The sequence below is a fragment of the Euprymna scolopes genome, chromosome 14 (genome assembly GCF_053919585.1).
Source record: "Euprymna scolopes isolate OS-2025 chromosome 14, ASM5391958v1, whole genome shotgun sequence".
NCBI classification, from domain to species: domain Eukaryota; kingdom Metazoa; phylum Mollusca; class Cephalopoda; order Sepiida; family Sepiolidae; genus Euprymna; species Euprymna scolopes.
The window spans coordinates 158152015-158164196 of NC_136495.1; the positions used below are offsets into that span (position 1 = coordinate 158152015).

Sequence of the window (12182 nt, forward strand, 5' to 3'; positions counted from 1 at the left end):
TTTTCATATTTTATTGGTTTGATTATTCATAACGTTTTGGCCAACTATTCCTCTGGCCTTCATCAGGTGGTAACCGCGACGGATAGAAACTTCGAATTTCGAAAAACAACAACTAATAAAGATGAGAATAATAGTCCGAAATAAAAATAAATTAATATATAATGCTCATCTCAAAAATGAATTCCAATTAAGGAATAATATATATAGGAAAGTATTTGTTTGAAACTCCGCATGTTACATGATAAGGGCTGTCCCCTGTTCATGTAAGTATAAAAATAGAGAGATTAGTTAAAATGGAAATAAAAGAAAGCAGAAATCGAACCCTGGACATAAGTTTTAAAGAACAATAGGTTTAAATGGAATGTCCAGTAAATTGTTAATTCGGATGAAATAAATAATAAATAAACTATTCAATTGTTAAAAGAATGTGGATAATAAAATATGAGTTAAATAAATTAGATATGTAGGTTAAATTCCTTTGTGGAAACAAACAAGGAAAATAGGTTATTGGGAAATCAATGTCGAAAACGTGCAAAGTCGTGCATGTTGAGACACGTGAATTTTGCTCACGTGGCCGGGATGCATGGAGTTCTCAATATAGCAGGTGGGAGTTAGTTGGTGGAGAGACAGTCAGAGAGACAGTCAGGAGAGACAGTCAGGGGAGACAGACAGGCGGACGTCTGAAGCGAGACGTCACTTCAGAAACTAAGATGTGAAACTTTGAGTTCTTAATGAGGAAATCCCGACCGGTCGTATTAAATAAATTCACCATGTGTTTTGGATAAAGCTCATCTTTGTGTTTGTGATTTCTACAAAAAGGTAAATTGTATTGTTATAATATGTCTGTGTTATAAAATGTCATTACAACAACATCTCTCTCTCTCTAAGATACAACATCATATGTAATAAGACAAGAACTCTCACTAAGACTCATATCATTACTAATAAGAACTCACGTAACATACGCGCACAAGTGGTATAGTCTAATAATAATAATAATAACTATATAACACGCATATCAAGGACTTTCACCTCTATTTGTGTTTCTTTTCCGAATAATGTTTTTAACTCTTACTAAAGCGTTTCTTAACATATTTTTTTAAACATATGTACTTATAGTGTGCGTGAACATAAAATTGCATTCACATTCTACGTAGATTTTTACAAAAATAAGTTTAGTTTTTTTTGTTTTTTGCTTTTTTACTTTCTTACCTTCTTTTTTGTGCCATTTGACGATAACTCCTTCTGTCATTGTTGGAGACAAGGAAGGCATCGAGATTTTTACTCCGCCTGGAAGACAAAAATGTATAAAAAGAAGTAACATTTAAAAATTAAAAATATACAAGTGATGGGACGATTCAAAGATTTTTCATGATTCCAATACAATTACTGATTCCGATTCTAAATTTAAGATTCTGATACAATTACTGATTCCAATTCTTTATAAATCTATAAATATTTAACTATAAAGTTGTTCCCCCCCCCCCGAGTACTGTAAAAAAAACACGTGAAATGAACAGATAATTTTCTCAAACATAAAAATACACTTGTGGCAGATGATTTTAGTTTTACTGATATTTTAAAAGCAATAAATATTTAGTATTTTAACATTAGTATTTCTAAGTATTTGTCGTGGAATAACTTTGCTTTAACCAAAATCAAATAAAAAAGACAATTAAAAGAATCGGTTTTGGCATTGGCACAAATTTCAGTTTGTCTGGCATTTCAGAGACAACTGTACCAAGTTTTATCATTTAGATCAAAAAGACATGCTCCATCAAGTGTGTCCCTTTTTGGGGAGCTGGATATTATGATTAACTTTATAGTAAATACAAACACAATATATTTATGTCAGCCAATGTACTTACGAAAGGGTTCAGCTGCAGCAGGAGGAGGTGGTGCAGGAGCAGCAGGTGGTGGAGCTGCAGCAGGCGCTGGAGCCGCAGCAACAGCTTCTGCACCAGGCATGGTAGCAGACTGCCAATCATCCCCTTCTTCCACCATCAAAGCAATCAGTGTTCCAATTTTGACATCTTTAGAATTTTCTGGCATCTAAAAAAACAAATTGTTTTTCAAAAAAAAAAAAAAATATTTGTTTCGTTGGGAAACTTAATTTTCATTCATTAAAGCGACAGATAGGATCGTCAGTGAAATCGTATCACACCCAACTCATTAGGTCCAATGATTTGCTGAAAGCCCTACATTTTTCCAACATAAAAGTTCTTTTAAGGACAAATCAGTTATACTGGTATGGTTATATGAAGCATTCTTTCTGCTACGTAAATCGTTGCAAAAGAATGGATGCCTGAATCACAGGAAGGTTGACCAACCAAAGAAAACTTGGAATCAAATCATTAAACAATACCATACGGACTGGAAATTAAAGACAATTGACCTGCTGAATGATGAGAATTGGAAAGTGAGCTTACAAAATATTAAAAATCATTTGACCTCTATGGAAAAGTAACCTTAGCCCTTTAGGATCTGGTTGAACTAATTCGTTCAATCGTAAATAAATGAATAAAATAGCATAAATAAAGTTCATTATCTGGGTATGCGCCAGATTTTTTTTTTTTTTTTTTTTTTTTTTTTACATGGAGGTCACCACTTATCAAGGCCTGGAAGCCACTCAGGGATAAGGGTTATTACATGTACAGTAATCAATGGGATAGTATCGTAGTAATCATTAGTATTGGAGATTTGATAAAGTGTCTTAAGAGGGCAGTTCATCAGGAATTTGTTTATGTTGGACTTGAATACATCCAGGTTGTAGTCAGGTGGGAAACAGGCAAACAGAAGAGAGTTCCACAGGCGTGCACTTCTAAAAAAGAAGCTTTGTTCATAAAATCTACGTTTTGGTTTTGGCACAAATAAAGAGTGGGAAAAATTTTTGACAGTGGTTTCAGCTAGACGGGTGTTTATTTTGAAAGATTGGCAATGGTGGGACCAGAGATTGGAGCTCAGAACAGCACTTGACTTCAGATGCCTTCAGATTGCAATTATCCATTGCTTACATTCAGTATGCCGCCATCTAAAATTAACAAATATTTTTTAAGCATCTACATCATAATTCAAGTCATAAAGGATTAAAAGAATAGAAGTGTTGATGCCGATTCAGAATAAGAATGAAAAAACAATGTTGTCTACTTATTGTCATATTATATCAAAATTAGTAACATTAATACATTATTATAGAAAACATTTACTTTCACGATCCAGCAATCTGCCATGATTGTTTTAAAATTCAAACTTCATGCAGTTACCTCCCCTACTATGATTAGAACTAACTTTTTTTTTTAACTTGCAATTATTTTTCAGAAACAATTTTCATTAAAAATTAACTTTCTACATTATTTTTTTCATAATTTTTTGGATATATTACTAATTTCGACACAAAAATTAAGTAAATAACATTGCGGCGCTTCTACACTATTGGGACGAAATTTTATAGCCGATAAGAGTTTTCAGATAAAAAACAATGGTTTCAACTGATTTTTTTTTCATCAATTCTAATAAATTACAATAATGATAATGGCAAGCAATCTACGAAAGATTAATGCAAGCAACAGTAAACGTAGTCACTAGTTTTGTCTTCTCTGCGCCAGCCTCTCGAACCAAAGGTTCTCAAGTCCTTTGCCACCCTTACTCAAGGCACGCCTCCATGCTGATCTATCTTCGGCTAGCTCATCCTACACATTCACATCGATGCCAAGAGCGATCAGATCCCGTTTGGCCACGTCTTTAAAACACAGCACCGGGCAACCGTGGCTTCTTGATCCATTTGCCAGTTCGCTGTAGAGAATTTCCTTAGGGAGACGGCCATCGGGCATTCTGCGCAGGTGTCCAAACCAACGCAATCGTAGTATCTTGAGTGTCTGGAACAATGAGCGGCTGCCGACACATCTTAGCACCTCTTCGTTGGTGATTCTATCCCACCAATTGATGCTCATGATATGTTGCAAGCATCGGAGATGGTAGACGTTCAGTCTTTTCTCAGGACGAGCATATGTGGTCCAAGTCTCTGCTCCATACAGCAGAGTACATAGAACACAGCATTCGTAGATGCAGCATTTTGTGCGAGAAGTGAGGTATTTATTGAACCATGCTCTTTCACGTAGTCGGTTGAAAGTAGACGCTGCTCTACCTATGTGTGTTTGTAGCTCCTGTTCAATGGATACTCCCTTGTTGATGTTGGATCTAAGATAAGTTCTCGACAGTCTCTAGTTCGTGGCCATTGATGGTGATTGGTGATGCGTCACCCTGATGCATCACAACTGTCTTCTTCACACTGATTACCAGTGCGAACTCCGCACAAGCAGCGTTCAATTTGTCAAGCAGCTGCTGGAGTCCACTTACGGAGCGCGAGACCAATGCAGCATCGTCTGCAAATAGCAGCTCAAGTATTAGGACTTTTCGAATCTTGGTTTTGGCACGTAGGCGAGCCAAGTTAAAAAAATTCTCATTCAGAGCAAGTATGAAGGAACACAGAGTCTTCGTCCTCATGATTTCCAAAAGCGTGGTGCAGAAGAACTGAGAAGAAGATGCCAAACAGTGTGGGAGCCAACACACAACCTTGTTTGACTCCACTGCACACAGGGAAGTTGTCAGACATGTCACCCTCGAAGAAGACTGCGGCTGTCATGTTATTATGGAGCGATCTTATCAAACTAAGAAGAGTTGGTGGACAGCCCAACTTTTGTAGGATGGCAAACAGACCATCTCTACTGACCATGTCAAAAGCTTTTGTGAGGTCCACAAATGCGATATGGAGAGGTCTACGTTGTTCTCTGCATTTTTCCTGGATTTGACGCACTGAAAATATCATGTCTGTGGTTGAGCGCTCGCTGCGAAAGCCGCATTGCGATTCTGGATAAACGCGGTTTGCAATCTGCTGGAGCCTTGGAAGGAGCACTCTGGATTGGACTTTGCCGGTGACACGGAATAAAGATATACCACGGTAGTTATTGCAATCTCCTTTGTCTCCTTTCTTGAATAAATTACAATAGTAGCTTCCAAATTATGCAGTTGAAATTACCTGAATATTATTGAATTATTAAAAACAACTTTAATCCTGTTAGCAGATGAAAAATTGCCACCATCTTGTTTAAATTGAAACAGAAAATTACCTCCTTTTGAACTGTGTCTTACGATCGTTTTCAAATTCTATTATTTATTTTCATAATTTTTGGATATATAATAATCTTAAAAATATAAGGAATACGTAGATAACATTGTTTTCATGTGAAATTCAGTTTTACGATTTTTGAAATTTCATTCCAAACACACACACCTAAGTGTGTTTGGAATATATAATTACCATTGCGTATTGAGCTTTCTCTCTCTATATATATATATATATAAATATATATATATGTATATATATATATATATTTGTTTAAAACATTTTGTCTACCAAACTCCTGTCAGTTTTTGGTCTACAGACATGAAACTTAATATATAAGATATTCGAACCCATGTGAAACTTTATATTTGGGTTTTAGCTGGGGGAAAAAAAAAAAAAAATCAGTGAAAAAGTGTGAAAATTAGAAAAATGAAATTTGCCAGGTGAAGGTCGAATGACGGCATTACGAATATGCATGCGTAACGTAAGAGTTATTGGTTCATGTTTCAATTGCTGGTTTGCAGCAAAAAGGTTTTCATAGCTCAGGCATTAATGTTAAAAGAAAAAGTAAATCATCAGGTTTTGTTCCGATTCTTGGTGGTGGTGGTGATGCACAAGTCATTTTTTAAAAACTTTAAATTATTACCATATGTTGGGTCCAATCTATAAATCTATGAAAGTGAAAATTGCCTGTCTGTGTGTACAACTCCCTACCTGTCAATTTTCAGTCTACAGACTGGAAATTGACATAAGGGGTATTGAGATTTGGAAAAATCTTTTTAATCAGTTTTCAACAAGAAATTTGGCTGTTAAAGGGTAAAAGTTCAACAATTTGACCTTTGAAAACTAAACTCTGCAGCCAATTTTGGGTCTAAACACTTAAAATTTTAGATGTAGGTTACTTGGACATGGATCAAACTTTTTAATTTGATTTGAACCAAAAACAATAAATGTTAAGAGGTCAAAATTGGGGTCAGTTTTAAAAAATTTGATCTGTGTTCTCGGCCAAATTACTCAGCCAATTTTTGGTCTAAACATTTGAAATTTTACATAAAGTATATTCAGATATAGGACAAGCTTTTTAATCAGTTTTTGGCTAAAACTTTGGCTGCCAAGGGGTTAAAGTTAAAAAGATTTGACTTTTGTGGTCTCTAGCAAACTATTCAGCCAATTCTGGGTCTAAACATTTAAAATTTTAGATGTAGGTTACCTTGACACAAGTCAAACTTTTTAATTATATATATATATATATATATATATATATATATATATATATATATATATATATAGAGAGAGAGAGAGAGAGAGAGAGAGATTTTGTTATTGTTTTTTTTTTTTTTTTTTTTCAAGCGATACATACGGTTAATATTGGCTCCGCCTCGGAGCTCATTTTTTTATTTACTTAGAAAGTCGCCCTTTTTAATTTGGACGTATATAACATTTTTATACACACACGTTTTATTTTTTTATTACCGTTTTTATCTGTTTAGTTACACATGTTTTAGTTACCAAATCGTATTAGTGATCCAGTAACCTCGTCAGACTTTATAGAAATGGTTATTATAATTTGGAAGAATGATATTAGAAGGGGTATGAAAAAAGCGAAAAACGAAAAAATGGGGAAAAGGAAGGAAAAAGAGGTGGGGGCGGGGTAGATCAACAGTAGTTAAGTTAACTAATATGATTCGGTAACCGAAACATGTGTAACTAAACAGAAAAAAACGGTAATAAAAATTGGGGGGGGGTAAAAATATAGACCCATTAACTTGATGTTTAAAAAAATAAATGAAAATAATGGCTAACCAGGTTTTGTTTCTTTACTCAACAAAATTAAATTGAGCAAAATGATGATTAAAAAAAAAAAAAAAGTGAATATGGCGGAGTAGAAAAAGAATAAAAATAAAAAATGAAAGATAAGCAAAAAAAAAATGACATAGAAATCCAATCAAGTCGGAAGAGATTTTCTTTTTGCTTTCAAAGAGAACGTCTCAATGACTTAATAAAAATAGTTTCTAGAATTTTTAGATGAAAGGGTGAGTTCACTTAAGATTATAAACATGTCAGCACTGAAATTCGAGCATCTTATAAATAACCACATGTGTGCCACTAATTTCAGTGCTGACAAGTTTACGATCTTAAGTTGAACTCACCCTTTCATCTAAAAATTTTAGAAATGTTTATTAAGTCATTGAGACAGTCTCTTTGCAAGCAAAAAAGAAAATCTCTTCTGACTTGATTTGAGCTGCAATCTTCCCCCACCCCAACTTACTTATTTTTCATTTTATTTTTTTCTCCCCACCCCCTCCTCACCGCCATATTCATGACTTTTTTTTGTAATTTACCTTGATTTAACTCTGTTGAACAAGGAACAAAACCTGGTTAGCTAGCCTTTATTTTCATTTTTTTTTTTAAATTTAATTGGTCTATATTTAGCCATAATATATGTGTGCACACATGCACGCACACACACACACACATATATATATATATGTGTGTGTGTGTGTGTGCGCACACACACACATATTTGTAGCTATATTAATAAAATCATTCTTTATCTGCTTCAGTTTGTGTCTTTCCGTTACACCTCTGCATCGTACTGCCTTCTACATATTACATTTAACTACATATTATACAATGCAAACTACATTCACCTTTTTATATATATATATATATATAACACATGCGCACATCTAAATCTATATATAAAGTGCGATATGTGTGCATTATTTTATAATAGACACTTGTTAGTATTCTATTATTAATAATTTTAATCTAGATTCTTTACTAATTTATGTTTGAAATATATAAAATTCCCTTTTTTTATTTTTCCTATTTTGTTTTTTGCTGAGGATGGGGCATCCTACTAGATGTGGGATGTTGATACACCAACCTAAAGATCTTTTTAGGATTCTAATAGTATTTAAGTGTAATTGACATTTCTGAATATATGAGATGAGGATTGATTATTCATATTTGGATTCATCAGGAATTTGGACAGAATTTTTGTAGGTCGACACAAGTGGTTCCGATGTGAATGTATTATTTGGATTAACCGGACAATTATTCTCATCTTTGATATTATTAGCACAACGTTTTGATCGCTATATCCTGCGACCTTCTTCAGGTGTTGAATACGTTTCCTTTTTCTCTACTGAGAAAATAAGGGTTGGCTCTGCATTACAAGAATTCGAACCGTGGGTTTGAGGATGGGTCCGTAGATCATAAAGAAAGTTCAATCTTTAAGGGTCACTAAGATTATTTTTTTAGGGTTTTCTTAGGACTCAATTTTTCGGGATATTTATGCTAATTGTTAATATTAGTAAAAAAAAAAAACTGTTTTACGAAACAGAGGATCGATACCCATGCGTATTTTTATTTAAAAAAAAAAAAAAAAAAAATACACTTCAAGGGGGACAATTCCAAGGGGAGAAGGTTTTATTTTAAGTTACCTCCCTTGCGCTCGGCACATTTTTGTTCTTTCTCCTTTTTTTCTCTCCTGTGAATTTGTAATCAGGGAATCCAAATGTGATTAAATTCTATGCTGGAACAACTAATGATATTGTTCTTTTTTACCATATGCCTCTAAGTTTTCTGATCCGCCATTTTTCTTCTGTATCCACTATTTTGACATCTCACATTAACGAATGGTTACCCCCCCCCCTTTCTGCTCCACGTGTTCAGCTAGGGCTGATTTTTCGATTTCTCCGCATGTGATAGCTTTTCTGTGTTCTTCTAGTCTCACTTTGAGTGGGGGGGCATGTTTCATCTTTGTAAAGTTTCCTCACATTTACAGGAAATCTCATAAACGCAGTTTTTTTGTCATGAGTTTTTCAGTCGGGGGTTTTACTTGCATCAGGCATTTTCAGAGTGTCAAGTTGCTCTTAAACCCTATCCTAATATATAGTATCGAGATCGACTGCATATTTTTAAAAAATTTTTCGGTTCGAATTCTTGCAATGCAGAGCTAACCCCTCCTTTTTCCTTCGTAGAGAAAAAGGAAACATGTATTCAACACCCGAAGAAGGTCGCAGGGTACATCGACCGAAACGTCGTGCTAATAACACCCAAGATGGGAATAATTGTGCGATTAATCCAAAAATAATCCAAACAAGATCTTTAATTGATTGTACAATCAGAGAGGGAGCAGAGCCAGATTTTGGGAATGATACCAGTGAGAGGGATAGCAGTCAGGTTCTTCTCTAGCTAATTTCCAAATAGTATTAACATGTAAAAACAATCCTCACCCACTACCCAGGTCGTCAGGGTTAGAAAGAGGTGAAACAGCAGTTTTATATCTGAAGTTTGCAAAAGAAATTTCCTGGCCAAAGATAAATACAAAATTGAACTGTCAGCAGAGTATTGTTGTTGTATTTTTTTCAGCAGATAAAGAAATACGGGCAAATAAAAATGCCGTCCGATGGATATATTGAGTATGCAATAAATCTGCTTACTGGAAGTTGTTCTGAAACAACGTCAGTTAGTTAGCAGTGATACACTTTATTTTAGTTTTATTAGATTTAGACAGATGGAAGTGAAAGAGACAGCACACTCCACTTATTTTTTTAACTTTTTTTTTTTTATGTATGCCTCCTCTCTCAACCCAGGCAACGTTGGTTGTCCCTGCTGGTAGTAAAAAAAAAAAAAAAAAAAAAAAAAAAAAAAGGATGACACAAAGTTTATTCTTATAAATCTATATGTCTATAAAAGTGAGAATGTGTGAGGAACCCTTCTCAACCTATATACTCAACAAACTTTTTATCTAGACTTGAAATTTGGTATATAGGATATTCAGACATGTGGAAAAAATTTTAATCAGCTTTCATCCAGAAAAAAGGGGTTGCTAAGGGATCAAAATTGAAAATTGGTACTTGAGGATAATCAGATTTTTTATCTGTCAACTGTTTCATGACTGCGCATGCACGAATCATTCACATTATGTTAATTTTTTTTTTTTTTTTTTTTTTTACAGTGATCACCACTTATCAAGGCCCGGAAGCCACTCAGGGATAAGGGTTAATAAGTAGGTTTGAAACTACATTTTAAAGAACATGTCAAGCTTGCCTAATGGTTATTGTATTTTACTCACTGTTTTTAGGTTTTGGTTTCGATCTCAGCTCAAGTACGTTTTTTTTTTTTTACTTACAAGAAGTCAACTGTTTAGAAAAAAAATATAATACTCGCATGCACATGTCTCAGTTTCCGTATAAATAAATATAATATTTATGTGTATTTTAAAACTGGGTAATGCCGGGTGGCCTGCTAGTTTCAAATAAAGCTCACAGATTGATTTTAAATTATATTGTCCAGTAATAAAATACACTTAAATATGATATATTAATACTATTAGGCCACCCGGCATTGCCCGATGGTAAGATAAGCTTAAATAGGATATTTTGATTAATGCAGATTTTATAATTATTATTATATTATATTGGACCCAATATATAGTAATGATTTAAAAAGTTTAAAAAAAAAAAAAAAAGAAGACTTGTGCACCACCATGGAGAATCAAAACCAAAACGTTTAGTTTACATTTTACTTTAATGACTCTACTATGAAGACATGTTTACTTCAGGATTAAAAATTAAAACATGAACTAATAGCTATTATGTCATACATGCATATTCGTAATGCCGTCATTCGACCTTCATCTGGCAAATTTCAATTTTTTTAATTTTCATATCAATTTTCCCCGGCTAAAACCCAAACAAAGTTTCGCATGGGTTCGAATATCATGTGTATGAAGTTTCATGTTTGTAAACCAAAACCTGACAGAGGAGTTTGGTAGGCAAAATTTTTAAACAAATATATATACGCATATTTAAATATATATAGAAGAAAGTTTGTGTTTATTATAACCTCTTTATGCAAATATTATGCAAGTATAAATCATGTAGAATATCTGCACGAATATAATTGCATGTAATAATTAACTAAAGATTATCATCCCATAAGAAAAAAAACAAAAAATGCAAATTAGCTAGATCCTTTTTTTTTTTTTTTTTTTTACACGGTGGTCATCACTTATCAAGGCCCGGAAGCCACTCAGAGATAAGGGTTAGTTAGTGTGGAGATTTGATGAAGTGTTTACTTCAGGGGGCGGTTCATTAGAAATTTGTTAACGTTGGACTTGAAGACATCCAAGTTGTAGTCAGGTGGGAAGCAGGCAGACGGAACAGAGTTCCACAGGCATGCAGTTCCAAGAAAGAAGCTTTGTTCATGGAATCCATGTTTTGATTTAGGCACAGATAAAGAGTGGGGGAAATTTTTCACAGTGGATTCAGATAAATGCAATTCCACGACTCATATATAACAAAGTTGTATTTTCTTTTTAAATAAGTAGAAAAGAGGGTTTTTAATAATAAAATCAATATTTTATTTGTATAGATTATGATTTCAACTTTTGTAGAAATACTTACAATAATTTTGGCCAAGATGCCTTCTTCTTCTGTGTCCATGCTAACAACTGCTTTGTCTGTCTGAATATCACAGATTACATCGCCTGGAGAAATGCTTTCACCTGAAAAATAATTAAGATGAGAAAAGAAACAAAATTTAAAAATCAGTATTACAGGTTAGTTCTCCTAAATCTACCTAGTCAGGGTTGACGGAATGAGAGTATGCTATCCCAGCAATTTAAATAAATGAGAGACGCTCAAGGGTACAAAAATAGGAGTTGTCCCAGTCGTGAAGGATTTCTCCTCCACCGAAAGAGAACAAGAAATGGAAGTGCGGCATCCGAAGAACAGATGCTGCACTTTGATCCTGACCAAAAGGCCAAGAGTAGCGGTGAACCCGTGGAAAAAGAAAGGGAAAAAAGGCAGCTGTAAACGACGAAAGGAAGAGAAAAAAAGATAAGATCATAACTTATGGTGGGAGAACAAGATGACGTTAAATTGGCCATGACAGCCCGTGGGTGGCGAGGATACCAATGAAATTCCGATGTACAAAGCAAACAGTGTCGACCAACAGCTGGGCGATAAGTGACCCTATTGAAAAGACACGTGGCCTTTGTGGAATCGGATTCAGCTGTTTTTATGTCCTCTCAAAAATAATTAAG

The 12182-nt window shown here is 34.3% G+C and overlaps 1 protein-coding gene across 2 annotated transcripts in view; it reads right to left on the minus strand.

Moving 5' to 3' along the window:
• LOC145293306 (pyruvate dehydrogenase protein X component-like) overlaps positions 1 to 12182 on the minus strand; it is a 104787-nt gene that overhangs the window by 70260 nt on the left and 22345 nt on the right. Inside the window, exons 3-5 of one of the 2 annotated variants that reach the window (XM_080139948.1) lie at positions 11542 to 11642; positions 1869 to 2052; positions 1213 to 1290 (exon numbers count right to left, since the gene is read on the minus strand). In XM_080139948.1, coding sequence (XP_079996074.1) covers positions 1213 to 1290; positions 1869 to 2052; positions 11542 to 11642 — 363 coding nt within the window. The remainder of the gene's footprint in view (positions 1 to 1212; positions 1291 to 1868; positions 2053 to 11541; positions 11643 to 12182) is intronic. The other variant, XM_080139949.1, reaches the window with a different exon arrangement.